The sequence below is a fragment of the Protopterus annectens genome, chromosome 13.part0 (assembly GCF_019279795.1).
Source record: "Protopterus annectens isolate FY-2018-M chromosome 13.part0, PAN1.0, whole genome shotgun sequence".
Taxonomy (NCBI): Eukaryota; Metazoa; Chordata; order Ceratodontiformes; family Protopteridae; genus Protopterus; species Protopterus annectens.
Window position 1 is genome coordinate 977,142,594 of NC_056747.1, and position 27,836 is coordinate 977,170,429.

At 40.0% G+C, this 27,836-nt stretch overlaps 1 protein-coding gene across 4 annotated transcripts in view; it reads right to left on the reverse strand.

Annotated features, from left to right (window-relative positions):
• The window catches only part of LOC122787886 (junction plakoglobin-like), an 803,785-nt gene that overhangs the window by 24,495 nt on the left and 751,454 nt on the right, over positions 1 to 27,836 (reverse strand). For all 4 annotated transcript variants that reach the window (XM_044054804.1, XM_044054805.1, XM_044054806.1 and 1 more), the window contains one exon: positions 8,169 to 8,284. In XM_044054804.1, the coding sequence (XP_043910739.1) occupies positions 8,169 to 8,284 (116 nt within the window). The remainder of the gene's footprint in view (positions 1 to 8,168; positions 8,285 to 27,836) is intronic.

The window sequence follows — 27,836 nt, forward strand, 5'->3', positions numbered from 1 at the left end:
TAACGCACCACAGTGGAAGACATAGCATGTTTTCCTACTGTCCTCCAATGTGGTGCGATCCGTTCGTAGAAGATGAGTTCGCAAAAGTGCACTTTCGTGTAACTGAGCGGTCTACTGCTCTTTTTCGAATACGTGGTGTTCGATGAAAAGCAGTAGACCCATATATATATATATATATATATATATATATATATATATATATATATATCTGTATATGTATGCTATGCATGCATACACACACACACACACACACACACACACACACACACACATATATATATATATATATATATATATATTACTTTGTGTATATATATATATATATATATATATATATATATATATATATATATATATATATATATATATATCTAGCGACATATGGATGTATGGGTGTCTTCATATGTATATATCTATATGTGGGTATTTATATATATGTCTGTCTATGTATATATACATTTGTACTACAGAGAGGGAGAGGTATATCTGCATGTAGTTACGGGTACATATACACACACATACCTATCCATATTTACATCTACATCTGGTTATACCATTCTTTGATATGTAAATTAGACTGTGCTGCAGTGGGACTCGTAGTGGGAGTGGCTACTCGTTGGGCGGCAGCTCTGCCCAATGAACACTATTGCTTACATCCCCGGGGCGGTCCGAATAGACCCACTCCAGCAAACACCTGCACGCCTAGAGCCATAATTACATACCCATAGTTCCCCCACCTGCATCTCCTCTACAGCACACATCCTTACTCTGGGTGCAGGTCGGGTCTAAATACACCACTATACACTGCCCACTCTCCACTTTACAGGACCCATCTCGTATGTTGTCTCCACCCATGGGTCATCAGACTTTCCCACCCTTGTAGTCCAGGTATGTACACGCCCCACCTTGATAGGTCATTGCATGGGCTTCCTCCTATCACAAGACAATTTTTGGGATGTCCCGCAAGGGACGCTCCTGTCTTTGTTCCAAGATTAGACTTCTCGGGTCCACTGTGTACCCCCTCTCAGTTGTATCCTGCCTGTGGTCTGGGGAGCAGTGGATTGTTTACATTGTTTGTGGGTTTGTTTGTATGTTTCCCCTGTCCGGCTGGGGGGGGGGTCATGCTACGTGTTACACGTTTGTTGCTTGGGCCCCTCACCTCCATTGGCATGGCCTGTGAACATATGTTATTCTTACATGCTGTATCTTATCATAGCTATATATCTGTGTATATCTACACAAACATATATATAATACACACACACACACACACACACATATATATATATATATATATATATATATATATATATATATATATATATATATATGTATGTATATATATATATATGTATGCATATATATATATATATATATATATATATATATATATATATATATATATATCTAACGATGTGGATGTATGGGTGTCTGCATATGTATATATATATATGTGTGTATTTATTTATATGTCTATGTATGTATACATTTGTACTACAGAGAAGGGGAGGTATATATCTATATAGTTATGGGTATTTATACAAACACATATACCTCTACATATTTAGCTACATATCCTGTAATGTTGACTGGTATTGCTGGATACTGTGTTTCGTGTGCATACTGGCCAACCTTGTGTGCCACGTATGCTTTGTGATACCTACGACTAAATCGATTAGTATGCACAGAGTCACACGTGACATCTATTGTTAGTACCAGGAATACATTCATCCCATGTGGGACAACCCACACATTGGGTATTCGACCTTTGTCTACACCCAGGGTTACATAGGTACCCCTGGCTATGTGCATGGTCTCCAGCGTGTGCCACATCTAGGATACTTGGGTCGGAACATCAGACGGGATGGGTCCTGAGGGGGGTGGGGGGGCAATGTGTGGTGGTGTGGTAGCTACGGACCAGTAACCAGGGTAGGGATGGTAGCTGGGTGTGTGCTGCGGGTGGGTGGAAGCAGAACTGTGGGTTATGCATGTATGGGTTGGGGATGGCCTGGATCGGCCTGTACTGGTCGGCCTGCCTAGTGGGTGGGGGACAGGGGTATGTGATGTCAACATGTGACACATGACAGAGGGCTAATTTAATTCCTTAGTTCAATGACAGATGTACAATACTACGAGCTTGGTAGTGTCTTGCAGGGCAGACATGTTTGGCTGGGTGGGGAGGTATGCAAATTTGTACGTGACGTATATTGTTTGGGGCCTCTCAGGCCCATTGACAATGCATGTGGACATATATGTTTCTGTTCATCTACCATTGGTATCTACATATGTCTGGCCATATATACCTCCATGGGTATATATATTTGCTTACATATTTCTAACTATGTTGGAATATACCTACGGAGACATATATCTGCATACATATGTCACTTGTGTATATGTGGACATATAGATGTTGACATATATATGTTTAGTTGTCAGCATTTGCATGTATATCTATTCATATATTTGTGTGTGTGTGTGTGTGTGTGTGTATACATATATATATATATATATATATATATATATATATATATATATATATATATATATATATATATATATATATATGTGACTACATCTATAGATATGTTGTATCCATTTAGATCGTAATATATTTGCACACACATGCCAGTCTAACTGTTGATATACATTCTCTGTACTGTTGCATGACTGGGCTGGGGTTATGTTTCTGACAACATACAGTTTCTGCGTATCTGGCATGGCTTAGTGTTAGAGCATTTTGTGTATGGTGCGCATGGTCCTGGCTTCTGGCCTTGCAGGTGCTGTTTGTTTTGTTGCTGGGCAGAACATCGGCCGACGGATGCAGTATGCTTAAGGCACTTTCAAGCAGTTGTAAGCGGGTTTGCACAGAGATAAGCACTGCTGGCTTCCGGTCACAGTGTCTTACACCCAGTTAGCTTCTCCTTTGCTTAATCTGTGTCGGCGGTGCTTCACCCCACACAAACGCACTTGCACACGCTTAATGGTGCTTACATATGCTTACTACTGCTCATCTGTGCTTACGCCTGCTTACTGTTGACTTATTCATTATAGTACTGACTCTTCACATGTGCATTTACTTCAGTACTCTATTTCACATTTAAATGTTATTTAGTAGGTTGTACAGCAATAAAATGTAAATAAATGTTCGTATATAGGTTTCACATGGAAAATGGTATGTGCTGCAGTGGGACTTGAACTGGGAATGCCTGCTCATTAGGCAGACACTCTGACCATTACACTATTGCTGTGTGGCTTTATTTGCATATATCTTCCTTTTTATCCTCTTCAGCCTTTTAAGCTGCTTTAACCATAGCTAAGAGACGGGCACACCCGCGCACCTACGGTTAGCTATACTCTGAGTTTTAAAACTGAATAAGGGGGTTACTTTTTTTTATTTTTATGTCCTGTTGCTGTTGTACACATGGGGACTGCTGGTGGGGATATGTGCACACCTATGAGTGGTCTCGCTCATTTATGTACACTTTCTGCTGTTCTACTTTGCAGGGGTGTGTTTATTCTGAGATCTTTATGCCCCCTGCACTCGTACATGCTCCGTGTAGGATTAGGGGTTCAGGCAGCACACCTTCATTAATATGCATGGTGCGCTGCCATCCTCCTCCTAAACAGCCACTTCCATACAGGACTAGACTAGTGCTGCATGGAAAATTAGTGAATCTGGGGGAGTATCTTTGGAATTCCACAATGTGCAGTTTATTCCTGATATATATTTTACACTTAGGGTACCTTCTAGGTCCAAGTATTTTGAAGTTATTATGCCAACAAATGGGGAAGAAAAATTGGAGAATTTCTATACCAGCTTTGCAAAATGCCCTTTCTTACAAAGCAGTTAGTCATTAATTGGTTTTCTTTGCTTATAAAACTTAAGTACCTAATCTGCTCTTTCACTGTTGTTAGCTATACATAGTAGACAATTAAATCTTTATTGGAAATCAGCAGTTTTTATTTTCAGTAGTCACAACTTCTAAAACTGAATTTTAGTACATAAATTGGACTATTAACAATAATCCCAGGAAATCCTTTTGTAAATTCAGTCTTCATCATTCCCAGACTTTGGATTTCTTTCTTGTATGATTAAAGACACCTTAATAGTCTGAACTGGTTATTTCATGCTACAGTTCATGTATGTTTGCATGCATATGTGCACATTTGTGTGTGTGTGTGTGTGTGTGTGTGTGTGTGTGTGTGTGTGTACGTGCGTGACCATTCATTTGTGTGTGTGTGTGTGTGTGTGTGTGTGTGTGTGTGTGTGTGTGTGTGTGTGTGTGTGTGTGTGCGTGCATATGTGCACATGTGTGTATATGCATGTGTGTGCATGTGTGTGTCTTTGCATGTGTCTATGTAGGGATCATCTATGTGAGGTTCAGCTACCTTCCAATATGTACCTGTATTAACACAGACAGCACATTGTGGATCATTGATGGATAGTTACTGTTTATTTTCTATGGAACACTGTTATATCAGGAAGTGAGCAAAGTTCATTGTACCGGTGGAATTTCTTCTAAAGTATACAGGGGACATCTGGCAATTAAAGCAGAGGATCAATGCTCTGAGCTATTACGAAACTGCTTCTTGTGATCCAGGGATCAAGACTTGATTCATTTTACCTTCACTTACCTACTGTGTGACTTTAAGCAAGTCACTTAACCAGACAGTGCTCTCAAGCTGACCCTGAAAAGTGACACTTGAGTCCAGTTTGCTTACTCAGTCAACAAATAAATAAAACAAAAAACAGTGATGATGAATAACAACTCAAAATAACGTTTACCTTGTCATTATGCTGCAAAGTAAAAGCTCTACAGACAGCTGCATTTATTAAAGCTAAGTGAGTCAAGAAACATGCAGATACCTTTTCTGTTTCCTGTGATTCTTCCTCACTTACCTGACCTGCACTGTGGCTGGATAATCTAGCTTGTAAATATAAAGTCTCATTCTAGCTTGTGAATAAGGGTAAACAAAGTCACAATATAGATAAGTAGCCCTGGAAGGCACAAGGGCTCAGGTGTGCAGATCAGGAAACAAACCAGATGTTATTTGTGAGCCCTTCTTATGGTATAACAGGTACGTTTCAGCAAAGAGGTACATATTATGTATGCCAACAAACACTGCATGTTAAAGAATTACATACTATAGCAAGCAAATTAAGGAGAACCTGCACAAAGAAGTTGTAGCTGCATGTGTCAATTAATTATGGTGCTTTGATCGAACCATAAAGGTCTTCAATTACTTGATAGTTTGGGTTGTGTTAAGATTAATACATGCTGGTGTGAATCTACTTTGTATGGCATTAGAACCGTGAGTTATCAGATGTGACTAGTTTGCATCGTGCTGTTGCATGCTCACAACTGAAGAAGATGTCATTCTTCTGTCAAATCCATTAGCAAACACAAACAGTTTAAGCTGTCATACTCATTGTCAGTGAAGCTGCATAGCCCAGTTTTCAAGAACATACACAGAAAGTAAGGAGCATGCTGACTGCCTTGTCAGAAGACAAACCCATGGCAGAAGAAGAAGCATTATGAGAGAAATTCATGCTAATGAGTTGAAAGTGATCAGCAGACAGGGTGGATTTAATTGCAGTCTAAAGTCAAAAAGCACAGAAACTGAGGTGAGGAGCCAGGTGAAAGGTGGACTGAAGAAAATGATGGGAAGCTACAACACTTGTGCACCTGCTTGACCTGGCATGGGGGAGGGGACGCAAATGACTTAGCTTGGCTAGCTCATTTCTCCTCCAGGGGAAGGATGTGGGAGCACATGCCCAGGGTGCACAATCCTGGGATTAAATCCCTTGTGGAGACCCCAAGGGAGCACTGGCTTCAAGAGGAGCAGAGCTGTCCTGCTGTCCTGAGGGCTTACTCCACTCAAGGAAGCAACTGAAATACCCTCACTGATGCCCATTGCATACCAATCCCTGGGTGAGTTACTGGGCATGTGCAGTGGGTAAAAGGACACAAGATAAAAAAAAATGAACCATCCTTTTTGATTGCTTCAGTGATGGCCCCACTCAGTTGGCTCTCACCCCAGAGGATGAGGAAATAATGGGCCAGTCGACAGTTAGAGGATCTGAAACGTGGCAGGTGATGGGGCAGAAATTAAAAAAAATACAATGGCTATTCAAGGAGTGACAATATATGAAGGGAGAAGAAGAAGGACACAATACACTGTTTCTGCAGAAGTTCATCAAGAAAGTGTTGGGTTCTTTACAGCAGGATCTGTCCTTTGTGGCTCAAAGGGGCCATCAGTGCCTCTGTCTCATGCCTACAGTGTCTGACAATCCTAGGCCTGTTATAATTAAGAAATTGAATTACCTGAATAAATGATATTTGGTAATGGTCCAGCACCTCTGTGGCATCTTTTGGGTATGAGCTTCAATGCAGACTGTGGTTGAATGTCTCAGGTCTGTCAGGGTCAATGGGTCTTTGTACAAAGTAATTTGCTTTGTGCCCGTTGTAGTGTTGTGCACATTTAGGGTGTGTTGTCTTACTGCACTAGAGGAGTTAATGATTCCTGCATGCCTTTCAGCTCAATATGTGAAATAAACCATGAAGGCAATTTTAATAGAACTCTTCAACTGAACAGTTATATGTGCTGAGGTACCCATTTTTTGCAGTTAGTTATATCTGAAGTTTAAGAAATAAATGTTATATTCTGGCACCATACTGCATTTGAATGTAGCAAAATCCACTTAATCTATGGGTAAAAAAGGGGTGAAGATTTGATTCATTTGCTTGAATTAATTTTCAACCAAACCAGACCAGACCAAATCAGCAGACTGAAGTGTCACTTGCCAAAAGTTTTCTTACATCGGAGCAAAGTTCCTCAACCCCCCCAAACATGGAGGACTGTATACCCCTTTGCTAAAATAACTAACTTCAAAGTTGTAAAACCTCAGAGCAAATTACTAAAAACCTTTTGTGGATACCATTTCATTTCTTGAATTTGCATAGTCTTGTTTTGCAGAAAAGTGAATTGCTAAGACTACCAAATAAGTGATGTTAGTGTCTGTATGAGTTTTAGTTTTGTGGATGCATTTTGCCAGCACTGGATTGTAGCAGATACAAGAACTGCCTTATGCCTGGGAAACTGGTGTAGGGTGGTGTGCAGGTTCTGATCTGACTAATGCTACCCTGTCCACAATGGCATCCCCTTATTCCATTGAATCAGTTAACTTTAAATGTATAACATTTCTTAACATGTTTCACAATGGTGCAACAAAATGCTAAGGTCAGGGTAAGCAAGGTTTGTAGTCCTTTAATTTGGCTTTGGACCTACTTCACTGAAGCCCCTTACAAGAGCTATTGGCCTTTGTGTGTGGCTTCTTGTTTATTAAGCTGTTTAGGGCTTGAGCAGAAATATGAGGAGGCATAACATTTTGTTTTGCAGTCACCCTAATGATAATGGACATCAGCTGGGTATAACAACCCCGTGTTTCTTATGCTTAGTCAAACACTCTGCTTATGCTAGGCTGATGAGGTCATAACAAGGCCAAAATATGCATATCCATAGCTAGTGGGGTTTGGCTTTATTGGCCTGAAATTGTCCATTAAAACGACTTCAAATGTAAAAGTCATGGGCAATTAGAATCGCCATGTAAACACCTGATGTTCATAAGGGTCATTTGCATATATCCCATGTGCCTCTGTAACAGGAGGTTTGGGAGGTCACTCATTGGAAGTTCTAGCTTGGCTGGAGTTTTCATTTAGTTTTTTTCTGATTGGTTTTTCAGTGTGACCTTCTAACTCTTTGTTTTAATCTGTTTGTAATTTGCAATGTAATATACTGCTTTTGTAGCCCATTTGCCCTGTATGATTTTTAAGTCATAATTTAAGAAGCATAGTAACTTAAAAACTAAACTAAACAAAAAATGAAATCTCCTAGTAATTACCTTTCTAGTTGGCAACATTCTGCAATATCTGTACCGTCAGTATATTGTTCACTTTGACAAGCAGCCTACTTCTACCAATAGCTTTGTACAATATGCATGAAGCCGTTAGACTCTTAGAAACTTGCATATAATAAATAATTACATATTTTTTTAGGCACTCCTGTTAGAAAAGGTCTCAGCACTAGCAGGAATCACATGTTTAATGTGTGTTTTTCCATGTTATTTGTGTGCAATATTGACCAGTGAGATTACAAGTACTTACATTATACAGGAGTTGTGCAAATTGTTTTGTAATAAGTGGTTCCACACCACCTCCAAAATAGCCATCTGTTTTATCTGTAACACCATTTCCATTCTTTTGTTCGGAATCTTTCATACCTACAAATTTACAAACAGATAATATCAGAAAAAAATATGAAGCATGTTACAGATGACTGACAGTATAACAATACCTAACAGACAGACCATTTATTCAAACCTCAGACATCAAGTTTTATCTAGAAAACCTGGGTCTATTTCACATTGTCGAAGGCTGATGGCACCAGATTAGCGAAAGCAAAAAACATCTAATGTTTAAACGGAAATCTCCGTAAGGGGATTGCAAAGGTAAGTTTTTATTTATTTTTGTTTTAGGCATTTTTTTTATCTTTCGATGTTTCAGAATTCGATGATATGGTGTCGACCATATCAGATTTGATATTCTGAAACCGATAAGATAATATAGACGCAGAAAACCTTATTTTTGATGTAATCATAAAGGTTCCTTCTCAGCTACTGCTACAAAGAAAGTCAACTCTAAAGCAGAAGATGACATAACCTTGGTATTCAGTACTTACATTTCAGCATAGACTGAGATAACAAAGAGCCATCCTATCTTGTATGCAAGCCCATCACTATCAGTGTGGTCCTAAACAAAGGTAACAGTCTCAGGACTTCAGACTGACTCAATAGAAATATTATAAATCTAGGAAAACACAAAATAGACCAGATTAAAATATCACCTGCTTATAACATGAATCTCTCTATGACTGATGATGGCTTCCACCCTTTTACCTAGTTAATAGCCCCTTTACTGCATTATATTCCTGATTTTTCCCACCATGCCTGAAGCAAACTTGGAATATAAGAATATAGAGTAGCTAGGGTCTTTGATTCAATGAGAGAAAAGAGACAGGGGTCACTACTATTTTTTTCCCCTATTTTTGATGTGCATTTCTAGACTTGGTGGGTTCATTCCAGGGTGCTCCCAGTAGGACTCAGTAGTTGTACTGCTTATTTGTTTACACAGCATACAAGGTGAGGTTGTGGGAAACTGATCCCAGTCCTACTCATAAAAAGTTATTCACATTATTATTAATCAGTAGGCATTGCTGCCAGCCTGCTACTGTCTTGGTCTCTAAATACTCCCAGATGTCCATACTACATAAGTGATAGAACGGATTACAGTAATCAGAAAAACAGTGCATTGCTGTTTATGCTGCATGGAAGTGAGAAGAAAAAGCAAACTGTAAAGGTACAATTTATATGGGTGAAGATTCTGAAAGCAAATTGAAAAGGTACACATTATCTGGGAGAAGAGTCTGTACACTAGGAATATGTACTGCCTCTGTCATTGGTGTAGACATTCCAAGGTACATTTCGTGCAGGCCTTTCACCAAGGATGTAGACCTTTTAGTGAGATTATAAAAGGGTTTGAAATACAGATGTTTAGGAGCAGAGGTGATAATCTAAAATCTTGTAAGGGATGTAATTGCTGGTCTTAGGATGCAGAAAGAAACAATGTGACATGACTACTTACTCAGATGTATAAAATAAGAATATGCAATGTTAAGAAATTACATGTCAAAAATATATTCCTCAGTAGGTGCTGTGCATAAATTATCTCATATAAGCAAAAGTCATGGATGGGATTCATGAATGCACTGACCTTTCTTACTGATCATCCTGTTTATGAAGGGCAACAGAACCTTACTTAATTATTTACTTTATGCAGTAATTTTTCTTTGTTTCCTTATTTCTTGCTTTTAACACATTTATTTAGTGGAAGAAAGAACATAAAAACTATGCAATTTTCTTTCTTGCTTTCTTTGACCATTAGAACAAATGTAACAGGTCAGTGTGTAAATGACACATCCCTCCTTTTGTATTTAGAAGAGAGCTGAACAATTTTTGCAGTAATACTGTCATAGGTCATAGGGTCATAGGTAGGTACTAGGCTATTGGCCCTAGGGCCTATATAAGCCTAGCCAAAAAGGTACCCTGGCTTTCGCCACCCAAGAAAATTATTTTCCTGTGCCCCTGTTGAGGGTGAATTTCCTGTTTCCCATCCAATCATCAAGATTTTTCTTGAAGAGTGCTAATGAGGAGCTTTGTTTGATATAGATAGGTAGTTTGTTCCAGAGTATGGGAAGTCTCTGGGACAGGAATCTATCCCTCCAGCATGTTCTGTTTATTGTGGTGACAAGATTTAGGTCCCTAGAGCATGTAGCTCGGAGGGATTGGGAATTCGTTAAGTGGAGCATGTCCAACAGCTCTGGATTTGACATAGCTTTCTATGTTAGGCAGAGATCACCTCTGAGCAGGCGATATGCGACGGAGTAAAGTTAGAGTTGAGACGGTCTGCGTAGGGCATCTGTTTGAGGCCGGTAATCCTCTTTGTGAGGTATTTCTGCATCCTTTCCAGTTGTTGTAGATGTCTTGTGAGGTACATACCAAAAGGGTGTTGTACCCTATAATGGGTCTAATGAGTGACGAGTAGAGGGGAACAATGACCTCTTTTTTCCTGGATGAGAAACCTTTTTTGGCGATGTGATTATCAAAGGAGAGAGTACTGTCTACCCGTGTCCCAAGGTCTCTTATCACACTTCATAGGTTCATAGATTGATACTAGGCTATATGCCCTAGGGCATTTATCAGCCTAGCCAGAGTGTGTTTGGCTTTCACCACCCCTTAAAAATGGGTTTTACTGTGCCCTTTTTAGGTTAGTTTACTGTGCCTCTGTCTAGTAGTGACACAGAAGTGATCCCTGGGGCAAACCTACGATCTCCCATCCACTCGTCAAGATTTCTCTTGAAGAAAGTCAGTGAGGGGCTCTGCCTAATATAGACTGGGACTCTGTTCCAGAGTGCTGGGAGCCTCTGGGTCACAAATCTGTCTCTCCAGCATGTCCTATTAATTTCTGTGTTGAGATTCAAGTCCCTTGAGCACGTAGCTCTAGTGGATTTGGATTTTTTGAGGTGGAGCATGTCCATTAATTCTGGGTTGGACATGGCTTCATACGTCAGGCACAGATCGCCTCTAAGCAGGCGGTATGCAACTGAGTAGAGCTGGAATTTCTTTAACTTGGCAGCATAGGTCATCTGTTTGAGACCCTTGATCCTCTTGGTGAGGTACTTTTGTGGTCTTTCCAGTTGCTGCAGGTGTCGGGTAAGGTACATCCCAAACGGGGCATTGTATTCAATTATGGGCCTGATGAGGGATGAATAAAGGAGCACAATGACCTCCCTTGATCTAGATGTGAACCCTTTCATGATAAGGTGGGCTATATAGAAGGCCTTTCTAACCACTTTGGCAACATGGTTGTCAAAGGAGAGATTACTATCAACTTGGGTTCCCAGGTCCCTAATTACTTCCTCCATACTTAATGGATTACCGCCTATGTGGTAGTTTGTGGGCACTTTGTTTTTCCCAAAGGGGATGACTATACACTTCTTGGAGTTTCGTTTTAGGCCATGGCTTTGGCACCAATTGTCCATCTCTGTGAGACCCTTTTGGAGGATGCCTGTGTCAGCTGGAGAGTCGATTATGGCACCCAGTTTGCAGTCATCTGTGAACTTTGTCAGCCAAAGTCCTCCCGTGTTGGCCTGTACCTCTGAAAAATATATACCGAACAAGAGCGGTCCCAGGACTGAGCCCTGTGGGATGCCCCTTGTAACAGGTTTAGAGTCTGACATGGCTCCCACAATTCTGACCATGTGGGTTCTGTCCTTGAGCCAGTTTGCAACCCATCTTATGACATAGGGGTTAATATTTCGGCTGGAGAGCTTATCTATGATGCCAGAGTGGGGTATGGTGTCAAAGGCTTTTGCGAGGTCCAGGTAGGCTGTGTGGACTACCTTCTCTTCATCTATGGCCTTGGTAACTGTTTCAAAGAAGTCTACTAGGTTCAAGGGGCAGGATCTGCCTTCAACAAAGCCGAATTGTGTAGGATCTAGTGTCTGTAATTCCCCAATGTCTTTGTTTATGAGTTCCATGAAGATCCGCTCCATAGCTTTGCAGACCAGGCTGGTCAGGCTTATGGGGTGATAGTTTCCAGGGTCTGTTGAGGCTCCACCTTTGTGGAGTGGGACCACTGTTGCTGTACGCCATTCCTTGGGTACATATCCTGTAGTAAGGCTGAGACTGAACAGTAACCTAATATGAGGTTTTAGCTCTTCTTGGAGCTCCTGTAGGATGCAGCCTGGGACGCCATCTGGTCCCATTGATGCTGTGTTTTTTGCTTTGGAGAGGGCAGCTCCCACCTGAGAATCTGAGATGACAGGGGGACAACTCTCTGCTGGGATAGATATTTGCCCTTTTGGGGGGAAGGGGGGGAGAAATTTGCACTGAACCTATCCACCAGGATGTTGGCAATGTCTGTGGGTTCAGTGTATTTTTTTCATTTTGGACTAACTCCGAACATATCTGGGAGTTGCCACCTAGGTTTCTAACATAACTAAAGAAGGCCTTGTGGTTATCTTTCGTGTCTTGTGCAATTTTTCTCTTGAAGCTGGCCTTGGAAGATTTTATGAGGGACCGTAGTCTTTTGCTAGTACTGATCAGTGATGCTTTCTTATTGAGGGATTTTGCTCTATCCTGCAGTAGCTTCCTCCTTTTGTTGTATAGCTTATTTATGGCAGTGGTCCACCAGACAGGATGCCTGCCTTTGGAGGACTGAGACTTGGTTTTATTTGGGATTGCATGATCCATGCATTCCTGAAGATGTCCATAGTATGCATTTATAAAGGATTCTGCAGTCTGGGCCATAGTTTCCACTGGCCCAGGGCTTTGAGTGAATTCACCTTGGTTTTGAGAAGTGTGAAATTAGCCTTGGAGAAATTTTTTACTGTGGTTTTCTGGGGTGGTGGTGGGGTCGGGATGTGGATGTCCAGCGAGATTAATTTGTGGTCTGATCTTACCAATGAGGGGTGTACCTCTGGTGCAGAGCATAGAGTCCCCATGTTTGTGATGATCAGGTCCAGTATGTTTTCCCCTCTTGTAGGCGTGGTGACCAGTTGTTCCATAGCATTTGAATTTATACATTCTAGGAGCCTCTGGGCTAGGTTGTTGGGGCTTGAGTAGTGCTCCCAGTCTATGTTAGGGTAGTTGAAGTCACCCAATATAAAGGTATTTGGAGAGACCTTCATATTCTCCAGTGTTCTCAGGAATGCCACATGAGGTTCCAGAGTCTGGGATGATGGTCTGTAGCAGGCTACAAACTGAAAGGTAGTTTTGCCCACTGTTAGTTGCACATGGATGGTTTCCGATGCTTCATGCAGTGCCACTAACCTGGAGGTGTGGGTATCCTTGATGAATATGGATACTCCCCCTCCTTTTGTGGTTCGGTCCGAGTTTTGGGGCTGAAAAGTATGGTATGAGGTATAGCCTGGTAGTGCTGGGGTGCTCTCGGGAGCCTTGAACCAAGTCTCTGTTACTGCACAGACATCGATATTCTCCATGCTGAGAAGAGCCTTGAGTACTTGCATTTTGAGGTTTAGACTACTGGCGTTGAGTAGCATTACCCTTAGTTTATTTTTCCTTGTGTTGTCTATGGAGGTGGGTTTGTCTTTTGAGCCTTGCCTAAAAAAGGCACTATGGGGGTGGCAAGAGCCTTTGCCAGTATCCGAAAGCCCAGAGGTGACAGGTGCAAGCCATCCCTAGCGAAGCAATGTGGCTTGTCGAGCATGTCATCCCAGGCTGACAGACACTGGATCCCCTTTGAATGACACCAGAAGTTTAGCCAGTTGCTAAAATTGATCATTTTTTCTTTATACTGTGGCATCATTTTTGGTGAGGGTAAGATGCTACTCAAGGTCAGGGTCATACCTGTCTGGGCCTCATGATCTGAGAGCTCCTCTATGTCTCTTTTCATGTAGTCCAGGGAGGTACAGCTCAGGTCATTCACACCAGCATGGACAATGACAGAGTCATATTTGTACTTGCTTTGGAGTGACCTGAGTGCTTGTGTTATGTGGCGGATCCTGGGGCTCGACAGGCAGCTCACCGTGACCTTCTCCTTGTTCAGCCTGGTGAGTGGGACGTCAGTGTGCCTGACAATAGAGTCACCTTTTCCAAGTGTATCAGGTGTGTTGTTTGGCCTTAAGGGCTGTGACTGTTTGGCACACTGATTATGTGAAGTATGTGTTTCACTTTTTTTGTTTTGTGGTAGCGGTTGCTTGGATGTCTGCTTTGGAGATCTCTGTTGCTTAGGCAGATTTGTATTTAGAGCCTCTGAGTATGTTTTAATGTGTTTATGTGTTTGGTTTGATGATATAGTTGGTCTATGTGCAACTGGATTTGTGGTGTGTATGGTTACCTTCTCCTCCTGACTGGCTGCGCCAGTACTGCGTTGAGAGAGCTTAGCCTCCAGTTTGGCTATATGGTTGCATCTCTCTCATATATTAGTACTTGTTGGGAGGAGGAGAGGGTTGCCTGTGTACATGAGGCAGTTGTAACATTGCCTCAGCATTCCCAGATTCACCAGCTGGACTGGAGAGGAAACTAGCAACTGACTTTTGGACATGCCAGTAAATTATAATCAACTCCTTTATGGCTGACAAAAAGGACCAATAGGGGACGAGTACTCCAAGGGAGTATATGAGGAGGTAGTGCTTATTAGTTTATTAGTGCTAACTTATATAATTACTTGTAAGAGCAGTGCTAGGTTGTAGGTTGAGAATAGGTCTTTACTTGAGAGAATAGAGCAAATCTAAGGGAAAAAGTGAAGAGCAGACTTTGTGGAGACGAGAACTGTTTAAGCCTGGTTAAGTGGCACTGTCCGATGCTGCGCTATGCGCTAAATCACGCAAAACCGCACCAAAGCGGGTTTTTATACAGGGAATTTAAAAGAGCTAGAAATTAGCCCAAAATGGCCAATAAACTACAAGATTCTTGTGCTGAGGTCACTCCTCCAGGGACAGATAGGCTGCTCAAAGCTCCCCACTCCCACTGGTGAACAAAGAAGCTTCCTTCTATCCAAGTAAGGAAATGGGCAACACAGGAACTATTCTAAAGTCCAGAATACAGCAATACCTGTATTAGGGACTATTCTAGGTCAGGAAAAGCGGGAAACAAGGATATTTTTTGTTTTTTTCTTTTTTAGCAGAACAAACAGCAGAAAAGTACAGTAAAATCTTAACACAGGCTAGCACACTTGAGTGGGCAGCCTCAACAGTTAAATTCAAACAAACAAACTTTTAAAAAGTGCAGGTATTGGAAATCACAAAAAACAAGCTTTAAACAGGCGAAAGAGCAAATTAAACTCGCTTTTCGGTGAGGAAAGACAGTCGCACAGGTAATAGCAGTAAAATATACTTAAATCTTGGAACACTTTCGATGTTAAGCAGAGTATCACCTATGTGATAGCTCATGGGTACAGAGTTTTTACCAAAGGGGATGACAATGCACTTTTTGTCATTGAGCTTGAGGCCATGGCTTTGACACCAGGTATCTGTCTCTGTGAGGCCCTTTAGTAGGATGTCCACATCATTAGGAGTTCTGATTATGGCTCCTAGTTTGCAGTTATCTGCGAACTTCATTAGCCAAAGACCTTCTGTGCTAGCCTGTACTTCAGAGAAGTAGATACCAAACAGGAGACAACCCAGGACTGAACCCTGTGGTACTCCACTTGTCACTGGTCTGAAGTCGGATTTGTAATCTGCTACTTTCACAGTGTGGGTTCTGTCAGTGAGCCATTTGAAAACCCATCTTGTGACATAGGGATTTATACCTAGTTTAGTGAGTTTATCTATAATTCCAGAGTGGGGGCTGGTGTCAAAAGCCTTGGCAAGATCTAGATAGACCGTGTGAACCACCTTACCCTTGTCTATGGCTTTGGCGATAGCTTCAAGGAAGTCTATCAGGTTTAGGAGACATGATCTGCCTTTTACAAACCCGAGTTTGGAGATTACCATTGTCTTTGTGTATAAGATCCATGATGATATGTTCCATGGCCTTACAGATCAGGCTCGTTAGGCTAATGGGGTGGTAGTTAATGGGGTCCATGATGGCTCCCCCTTTGTGGAGTGGGATAACCGTCGCTGTGCGCCATTCAGTGGGCACAAAGCCTGAGGTGAGGCTATGACTGAGCATGGTGCTTAGGTGGGGTGCCAGTTCATTCTGCAGTTCATGTAGACTGCAGCCTGGGATGTTCTAAGGTCCCATGGATGCTGTGTTCTTGGCTTTGGAGAGTGTGTTTTTTACCTGTGCAGCTGTGATTACAGGAACTTAGCATTCTTCCTGTATAGAGATGGGCCCTTTAGGGGGTGAGAGGGGGGGTAAAGTTAGCACTGAACCTATCTGCCAGGATGTTGGCAATATCAGTTGGTTCTGTATATTTAGTGCCATTGTGTTGCAACTCAGAGCAGATCTGAGTGTTGCCATTGAGATTTTTGACATAGCTATAGAATGCTTTGTGGTTGTCTTTAGAATCAGTGGTGATTTTGTTTTAGTAACTAGCTTTGGAGGATTTTATGAGGGATCTCAGCTTCTTACTGAGGCTGATCAGGGATTTCCTCCAATCATGGGATTTTACTCTTTTTTTCAACAGTTTCTTTCTTCTGTTGTAGAGTTTGTTTATGGCAGGGGACCACCAGATTGGCTTCCTTTTTTTGGAGGATAGCATCTTGGTTCTGTTAGGGATGGCATTATCCATGCACTCGTGTAAGTGCTTATAAAGTGCATTTGTATAGGATTCAGCAGTCATACCTCTATTGTCCATCTGTCTTGAAGTTTTCCACTTCTGTCTTAAGAAGCGTGAAGTTGGCTTTGGAGAAATTTTTTACAGTGGTTTCCCTAATGGGGGTGAGGGGATGTGGATGTCTAGGGTGATTAGCTTATGATCAGATCTGACCAACAAGGAACTGGCCTCTGGTGTGGAACACCGGTCGCACATGTTGGTAATTACCAGGTCTAGGATATTGCTGCCCCTGGCAGGAGTGTGGATAAGTTGATCCAAGGCATTGGAATTTATGAATTCCAGAAAATGTTGAGCAAAAGAGTTGGTACATGAGTAGTTTTCCCAGTTAATGGTGGGGTAGTTGAAAATCGCCCATTATTAGGGTGTTGGGTTGTACCCTAATATTTTTCAGTGTATCAAGAAATGAGGAGTGGAATCCTGGAGCATGGTGGGGGATGTGTAGCTAGTTACAATTTGGATTGCGGTCTTGCCCAGAGTTAGTTGCACTTGGATAATCTCGGATGCATTATGCTGGGCAACTAGCCTGGAGGTGTGGATATCCTTAATGAATATGGACATGCTGCCTTTAATGTTTTGGTCCAGGTTAGGTGGCTGAAAGGTGTGGCATAAATTATAGCCTGGTAATACAGGGATGCTCTCTGGAGCCTTGAACCAGGTCTCTGTCACTGCACAGATGTCGATGTTCTTCATTTTAAGGAGTGCCTCGAGTGAATGCATTTTGACGTTTAGACTTATAGCATTGAGTAGCATTACCCTCAGATTTTGCTTGCTTGTACCTGTTAAGGTGTTGAATTTGTCATTTGATACCTTGCCTATATAGGGGTGGCAAGAGACTTAGCCAGTATACGGAATCCCAATGGCGACAGGTGCAGGCCATCTCTGGCAGACAGATACTGGATCCCCTTAGAATGACACCAGAAGTCAATCATTTTGACCTTGTACTGTGGTATCATTCTGGGTGATGGCAGGATGCTACTCAGGGCTAGGGTCATAACTGCCTGGGCTACAAGATTGGACAGCTCCTCCATGTCTCTTTTCATGTAGTCCAGGGAGGTACATCTCAGGTCATTCACACCAACATGGACAATGACAGAGTCATATTTGTACTTGTTGTGGAGTGACCTGAGTGTGTGCATTATGTGGCAGATCTTGGCACCAGACAGGCAGCTGACAGTAACTTTCTCCTTGTTTAGCCTGGTGAGTGGAACATCAGTGTACATGACTATAAAGTCACCTATGACTAGAGTGTTGGGTACGTTGTTATGCCTTATGGGCTGTGGTTGAGTGGCGCACTCAGTTTGTAGGCTATGTGTCATTTGGGTTGTGTTGGGGGGTGGAGGTTGCTTGCGTTTCTGCTTTGGAGGTCTCTGTTGCTTGAGCAGATTTTTATTGAGAGCCTCCGTGAATGTAGGTGTGTGCTTTGTGTTTCTATGTGTGTGTTTTGGTGGTGTAGATTTTGAGGCACTATGTGATGAGTGTGGTGTGGTGCAAGTGTTTACCTTCTCCTCTTGACTGTCTAGTCCAGTCTTGGGTGAAGAGAGCTTTGTTACCAGTTTGGCTATATAAATGCATCTCTCACAGGTTGTAGTGTTGGGTGGTAGGAGGAGAGGGTTGTCTGTGTACATGAAGCAATTGCTGCATTGCCTCAGGATGCCCAGATTCATCAGATAGACAGGAGAAAACACTGGGAGCTGACCCTTAGACATGCCTGGATAGGTGCTTATTTATTAAGTACTAAAAACTCTTTTCATCTAGACAAGTGAGGAAAGTTGAGTGATGTAGTAATTTGTAGCTTATTTAGTGCTTACGAGCTCTGAACAAGTGCTGTGCTCAAAGAAACAGATTTTAGTGCTAAAACTAAAAAACTGGCTAGTTCTAAGGGAAAATTTGAAGAGCAGACTTTATGACACAGGGAATAGTTTAACCCTAGCTAAGAGGCGATGCATCATATATATATATATATATATATATATATATATATATATATATATATATATATATATATACACACATATATATATATATATATATATATATATATATATATACATATATATATATATATATATATATATATATATATATATATGTATACATATATATATATATATATATATATATATATATATATATATATATATATATATATATGTATATATTTTTATTTATTTTTTTTTAATCTAACAGTAGCAAAAGAGCAAACTGATTTAAACAAATTAACCATTAAAAAGCTAAAAACTGAGCCTCGTTCCAGCAGTCTGCGATCAGGCAAGGTCTAACTGCACACTTCTGCTACTAGGGTGGAGGGGAACCTTCTCCAAAAGAGATGGCCTGGATTAGTGCTCAAGTTATACAAAACTAAATTCAGGATGCCTGAATCTAGTCTATGTTACAGCAACCAAGGCGCAAAGAAACAGTTCAAATAAGCCTGCACAATAATCCTTTAACCAGAAATTCCCAGCTCAGAAGGGCAGAATCTAGCCTCTCCTCCCACAGGAGTGCAGACCACAAACCTTCTTAATGAAAAATAACTGGCCTGAAGCCAAATGCTTTAACCAGAACTAATGCACTTTTAGAATAACAGACACTGTCATTGAATTCATTTGTTTTAAAGTTATTCATAGTTTTTCACTGAAGTGTATTAACAAGTAGCTCTTTTCTGTTTACAAAAGGTGGGAAAGAAACAAGATATGCACTATATAACTCTCATGCTCAGCTAAAAATGTTGTGAAAAAATAGCATGGGACATAGATAAACAGAGGATGAAAGTGGAAATGCGGGCATTTGTTAGATAATGCTGTATGATATTTATGCAAGTTAGCATGGTAGCAACCAGATGTATGCAGGAAAGGTAAAGAATATTTTGGGTATGCAAGTTAGCATGGTAGCAACCAGATGTATGCAGTAAGGTAAAGGATATTTTGGGTATGTTGTACTTCATGTGTCAGATTTCAGAATACATATCTGTTGTATACAATAGCAATGCGGAGCTAACAGCTTTATAACACTACAGATGCCAAAATGCGAGTGAATGCTAGTCAGACAAAATCAATGCCAAGATGTAAATGAAAGCTGGTTAGACAACACTGATACTGTATCTGCTTGCAGTATATAGTGCTCATCACCCAGCAATAACTGGCTTGGTGTCATATGGATGACTAACCCTTGACTCATTATGCAGCTTGTATAGTAATGAAGATGTGAAAATGGTCCACATATGTCCAGTACCACCGAAGTCCCAAACTAATGACAAGGGTCACAAACCTTTCCTCAGAACATTTCAAGGACCCACTAGGAGGGTACCACAGATATATTGCAAGCATCCCCAAGTAGGATTCCTCTGTGCCTTTTTAACTTACTTCCATAGTTCCTTTTTGTATACTTCCATTTAACACCCATAGCTTTTTATGGTGTCTTGACAATTTTGGAGTGTATTTCCTTAACAACATGATTTACCAATCAATAACAGGCAGCATTAGAAATGGCAAAATGTAAGTAACAAAAAAAAAATGACACTAAGATCATTAATCTTCAATTTCCTGTGATGGAGATAGTAATCACTGTTTGCCATTTGTTAGTCACATTTTTACATTTACATTTTCATTTTAATTTTCCTGACTGAGAGAGCTACTGTTATTGAAGGGCATGGTGTAAAATGTCAAGGTGGGAAACAGAAAAATACAATGCACCTGTCTATGTATATATGCATAGTACACTATAGGTGGATTCCAAGAATATGGGCATCCTATAAACACCCTCTCCATGAGGCTCCTACCTTTTTAAAGCAAAACAGAACAAATAGCCTTTCAAATACAACTTCTAAAAGAAATCCCTGAAAGCAGATGATCTCCGTACTGTTTCAATAACTGAGAACAGCAAATTCTTCATGAAATTGTGAAAATATTTGAAATAAAACCTCTGGATACTTAAGAGAACTCCCACCTCATGTAAAACCTGGGCCTCAACATGCAAGATCACCAGCTCCAACTGCTACAAGTACCTATAAACTGAAGACAATGTCGAAGGAAAACAAAAATATGGAAATCCAAACCAATAAGACTAAACTATCTGCTATAGCCTCCCCAGAAAAGGAAGTGGTTACCAAAAGACAAAGAATTAATAAGGAACAAGATGCAGCCAAGTCCAACACCAAACAGAAGCCGGATCCAAGTTTCCACATGGACGAACTCAAAGAGGCTCTGCTGCCACTCCAACTAGCAGTGAAATATTTTGATGAACAACTATCCAGCTTTGGCAGCAAAATAAACAAGATAGTAGAACGTATAGACAGCGTCGAGGAAAAAACTAAAGCTAACGAACACCAAATAACATTGTTAAAGGAAGAACTAAAAGCCAAAGACTCTACCTTACTAGAGATTCAGAAGAAACTCACTGACTTAGAAGCAAGGAGCAGGTGTAACAATATATCAGTCAGAGGTGTGCCTGAGTCCTATAAACACAGTCAGTTAATTAAAACAATAACGCAGATCTTTGAACATATTCTCCATGCTGATACACATACAAGTAGTATTACCACTGAGAGAGCCCATCGGGCGCTACACAGAAAACAAAATGATGACCTCCCAAGACAGATATATGTCAAAATACTAAATTACCAAGATGTACAAAGGCTGCTGTTGGAAGCCAGAAAACAAAACCAAATTATGTGGAAAAGACATAGAATTACGCTCTCACAAGACTTATCGTTGGCTATCAAGGAAAGGTGCCAAAAGCTCTCACCATATTGTGCTGAGCTCATAAAGCATAAAATAAAATTTCAAATGAAATACCCCAACACCCTAAGTTTTCATAACAAAGAAGTCAAATACTCAGTCGACTCACCTAAAGACACAAAAGCTGCCTTTGTAAAATGTTTTGGCGAAGCGCCGGAGCAGCAATTTAATTTCAAACATGATGATTAAGTCCTGCTCTTTATAAAGGCTATTCCAAGACTAGAATCAGCAGCTGTTAAAGTCCGAGATAGTCTCTGTACATCTTTTTCTTTCTATCTTTTCAAATTTTATAGATGCTTTATTCGCAGATTCTCAACCGGAAGTGGCCAAAAAACAGGAAATGAGTCTCCCTGAAAGTCCAAATCAGTTTTTGCTGGGGAGTAGACGAGTTTTGGGATGCACCAACGTCTGCCCAAGCAACCAAGATTTCCTCTCCTCACACAAGCTACTCAGTCTATTAAAAAAACACTGTCGTGTGCTTCAGGGAATTACCAGCTCCTGTGAATTGTGGCTTTGCAGGCTTGGTTGGAACTGCAGTGGTTCCGGTGTCTGCAAGGTCCGAAGAGAATGGAGGTTTATATTTTTAGTTTTAAGTCAAAAACCTGCATGGAAAAGATGTTGGCGAGCTATTAACAATGGGCAAGGTAATCCAAGCTAGGCATAATCCTCCGCTGAAGTGTTTATTTTATAAACAAATGTATAATACTGGTCTGGGGTGGCAGCAAACAACACACACAACTAATCTGAATATATATTTCTGAAGAATGATGACTCTTGTCTTTTGAACGAAGCAACTGCAAAATAAAACTGTGTACACAGTACTTTCTAAAAACAAGTGGATCTGTTTTTTTCCATTTTTTCTTGCTAAATGACATAGTTTACCATATGTTAAAGGTTACAAAAACATCCTTTAGACTGTATTGGTTGTAATGTTTATTCCAGTTTAGCCATTTTTCTTCTTAGGCTCTACTTGTACTTTCTGCTTTTTATATAAACATGTACAGCCAAATATGTGCAAAAGTAGTAAATCAGGTAGGATCAGAACAGAGCTCTCTAGTAAATACAGCTGAAAATCTGTGTGTCTTTTTACATTATATAATGCTGTTATGTCATTAAAACTTGCTCTCAGGAGTGTAGTGGATTGTTAGCTAGGGTAAATGGATGACTATTCTAGGAGTCAGTTTTATATTGTATACGTGTTGTATCTGTAGTAATTTGTTAGTTCTTAAGCATAGTTTGTTAATAATAAGGTGTCTGTTTAAAAATAATTCAGATAATTCAAATTGTTCTAAAGTTGTTCCAGATAATTAAGTTATGTCAAGACCTTTCAGTATATGGGGATAGGTGGGTAGAAGGAGAGTAATGAAAGAACAAGGTGCTACTGCTTCCATATTATATTTTATATTAAGTAGAATGGACAGAACATTTTCCATAATATACACTCTATTACAACATCAAAAATAAATATTAGAAACATTAAGCCCTACCTATGTGGATCATAGATTCATGGAATGTGAGGGGTCTTCAGAATAAAAATAAGAGAAACCTGCTGCTGCATCTTATATTCACATCAGTTGCCAACATATGTTTTATACAAGAGACACATATGTTTAGGGATGACTGGAAGGGAACTAAGAACAAGAAATGGATAAAGGACATAATGGCAGCTGGAGATAGCAACAACTCTAAGGGTGTAGCTATGATAATTAAAAATGCATTTCAACAACCAATCCTAGAACATAGCTCTGATATAAAGGGCAGATATTGTTACTTTACAGTCCCCAACCCATCAAGAGAGAAGCCAACAGTATTTCTTAATGTGTACGGACCATGTACTAGGCAAGATGACTTCATTCTAGAAATATATAACATACTAATCAAATACCCCAAGCATGAGTATGTACTGGGAGGGATTGGAATGCAGTGATTGACCCAGGTATTGATCGAACCAGTAACCACCCCTCACAGAATATACAAACATCATTAGCCCTTCAGGAACTCATGACTGACCTAAACCTGTTAGACCCAATCTCATTCAGTGTAGGACAGGAGAAAAACAATATTTACACATATTACTCAAAATGCCATAACACATGGTCAAGGTTAGACTTTTTCCTCATTTCGGAATCATTAATAGATGGGGATATCAAATATTCCTCTGAACCCAGATATTTATCAGATCACGTGAAAATCACATTGAAAATACACCCTATAAGTAGTAATCAGATGAAAAGTAAAAGGGGCTGGAACTGGTCATTAAACAACAACTTATTAGCTAAACCAGAAGTGGTTCAGGAGACACTGGACATCCTAGTAGAGCTGGGAAAAAACCTGGACAGTACAAGTATTCCATATGATGTACAATGGGCTGCATGTAAGGCAAAGCTGAGAGGGGTACTTATTCAAAAGGCAGTATATTTAAAAAAAATAGCAAAAGAAAAAGAACAAAAGCTTGTGGTGGAATTGAGCGAGCTCGAAAACAAGCACCAACTCATGCCTAGCACTGACATTGAGAAGGGAATAAATAATTTACAAAGACAACTTTTTGAACTCCACCAACATAATTACTCCCTATATGAGCTAAAATGTCTGACTAAATACTCCGAATGGGCACAACTTCCCTCTAAAGCCCTCGCTAGGATAATCACAAACAAACAGGAAACCACGAGAATCTTGCTTCTTCTATACCAAAATAAGATCTACAAATCAGACAAGCAAATAATAGAATTATTTCAAGGTATCTGCTCAGAGCTCTACCGTCTAGAATCCCCACAACCCTCAAATGAGGAGTTAGATATTTTCTTTAAGAATATTGAGTTCACAAAACTGAAAGAAGAACAAATAGAATTTCTCAAAGCACCTCTCAAACAGCAAGAAATTACTATGGCAATAGGAACACTAAAGTCTGGCAAGCAAGTCACCGGGACCAGATAGGTATACACCAGAATTTTATAAAACATTTAATCATAAGCTATCTTCCATCCTTCTAAAAGTGTATAACTATATTAAATTAAATGGCCTAGCTAATTACTACCTAAATACAATACTCATTCCAAAGAGCAACCTTGGTAGATCTGACCCATATAACTATAGGCCAATATCTCTAATTAATCTTGATATAAAAATGTTATCCATGATCTTAGCTGAAAGGCTAAAAAGTGTATTGCCGCATATAATATCCCTGGAGCAGGCTGGCTTTATGACAAACAGACAGATGGGTGACAACATCTATGATTGTGTCTTTCGGCTTTTCCCGGTTAGGGGTTGCCACAGCGGAACTCCGGTCCGCTAATGATTGGCAGTAGATTTTTACGTGCTGGCTTGCCGGGCCTAACGCACAACCTTCAATGAAGGAATGCCCATTCACGCATGTCGACACACAGAAGACGCTCTAACTGAGAATCGAACAGGCAATGTCTAACTGTGAGGCGATAATGCTACCGCAGCACCTCCTTACAAAAGATGATAGGAATGTGAGATATGGCTTAATTCTGGATGCTAGTAAAGCTTTTGATAGAGTCTGTTGGAAATTTTTATTCATGACCATGTCACACTTCAACATTCCCACAGTTTTTATTAACCTAATTAAAACACTATACAACAATTCTTACACTTATCTATACATCAACAAAACACTCTCACAGCCTATCAAGCTACCAAAAGGTACCAGACAAGGATGGCCCCTATCTCCTTACCTTTTCCACCTCTATTTAGAGCCCTTATTTTTATATCTTTCCCAAGCCACCTTCCACTCTATCCTGAAGATTCTGAACACTAAGATAGCACTATCTGCATACGGTGATGATTTAAAAATCTATTTTGAATGCTGTAGCTCAGACCTAAAGAAAATAACTAGTACAATTGAAAAATACACAGAACTATCTAACTATAAAATCAATATAAAGAAGTCACTTATCTTTCCCATAAATCCTAGACATCATAAGGAATACCTTTTCTCAGAATCTCCTTTCAAAATAGAATACTCCTTTAGATACCTAGGAATCCAATATGAACATTGCTATTTATCAATGTATCAAAACATTCTCATGAAGATATGGACAAACACTCTACAAGATCTGTACAGGTGGCAGCAGCTGAACCTATCACTAATATCCAAAGCAGCTATAATTGGGATGAACATCCTCCCTAGACTCTTATATCAATTTAATGCTCCAAACCTGTCCATCCCAAACAGTTTCTTTCAAATAATTGATAGGGATTTAGCTAAATTCATGTGGTTCCCCAAATCAGTTAGGATTAGTTATCAAAAGTTAAGCTATCTTAAAGAAAAAGGTGGAATAAGCCTGCCGGACTTTCAACTTTACTACTATATCATATGGGATCTACTACTGTTCACCGAAAGCACATTTCACTGAAACACATTTCATCGTGCACTTTTCACCGAAAGCACAATTCACCGAAAACACAATTCACAGAAACACATTTTCACAGAAAGAGATATATGGCCTTTTCCCCACTGTAGTGTGAACCTGGAGTTAGCATATATTGTAAGGGGGGGGTGGGGGGCATCACCCCCACACTGGGGTGTGGAGGGCATAGCCCCCCACATATTTTAAATATTTTCAATTATATACATGGATATATGTAATTGCAATATATTACTGTTCTCTGACAATAATATATACATAAAATATGTGGGGGGCTATGCCCTCCACCCCCAAATGTGGGGGTGGTGCCCCCCACCCCCCTTACTACATATACTAACTCCAGGGTCACACTACAGTGGGGAAAAGGCCATATATCACTTTCGTTGAAATGTGTTTCTGTGAATTGTGCTTTTGGTGAAAAGTGCACACTAATTTGGTTTTCGGTGAAATGTGCTTTCGGTGAATAGTAGTAGATCCATCATATGTACAAACAGACTCCTCTCTATCTCAAAATACTACCCGAAAAAGGACCTCCGAGCCCCCTCATGGATAAAACTATGGCACAACCATATAACGAACATTAATATTAACCCATTAGCTCTTCCTTTCTTCAATAAGTGTAAGAAACCTTAATTTGAATAGCATCCTGAAACAAAAAAATAAAGATTTTCCAAGACCTAATAAAATCACTTGCACCAGACAAAACCCTTTATTTTTTCCAACCCTTACATATGAATCTTGACATCAGACTTAACAGCAAAATGCTTAAACTGACACAATATCCCCTTATTAAGGAACTCACAGTGTGGGATATACAAAAGCATAAAGGAAAATCAATACAGAAACTGAGGAATGAGTTAAAGATGGGCTATAAATATGCCATTATCCTGCGTCAAATTAGGGAACTCTTAACCACAATAATCACAGATACCCCAAATACTGAAAAGAACATACTAAAGACTGCAGACATCATTAAATGTTTATCTAGTGGTAAGGGTATGGTCTCAAATTCCTACAAGTTAATTAGAGACGTTAAGTGCCAAAATCTGTTATTGTTTTCCAAGTATTGGGACCAGCAAGGAACAATTTTAAGGGTAGATCAGAAACTTAATGCAATAAATTCTATCAAGCTAACTCCATTCAAAAACAAATCTATACACAAATAACGATCAACAACAACTCTTATTTCACCCCCATTACACTAAACAAATTTAACCCGAACGTATCCTCAGCATGCACATGCTGCTCCTTCCCACGAGCAGAGTTAATACACATTTTGTGGTTCTGTAAACATACACACAAGCTTTGGTGCTCTTTAAGAGTGCATCTAGAGAAAATGGGGTACCATAAATCAACATTATCCTGGGAACTGGCAATCCTTCACATTACTGACCTCAAGCTTTCTAAGCTGAAATTTCACGTGCTTATTACCATTTGTTTACTAATTAAATTATATATAGCCAAAAACAGGTTGGATTGGACCAGGTTAACCTGGAAAGAATTTAAAAATTTAGCCCTCAAATACATAACGTCACACAAATTGTATTCAGGCAACATTAACAAGCAAAGATATTATCAGAATTACTGGAAACTTTTATTTGATCTCATTTTGGGAGATTAAGTAAAGAATGAAGATCACAGTAAATTTTGATTTTCATTGTAGATCCAGTATTACAGGGTAGTCTTTTTGAAGCACCCATAAGAGTTGGATCTGCTAATTTTGAGTCTCTGTTTTTATAAGATGCTAGCAGAAAAGGCCTTTTATTGGCCCGGATAAAGTTCCTGTGGTAGGAAGCAGTAGCACTGTAGTTGTATATATCTATATACGTATAGATAGACTGTTTCTTTTTTCT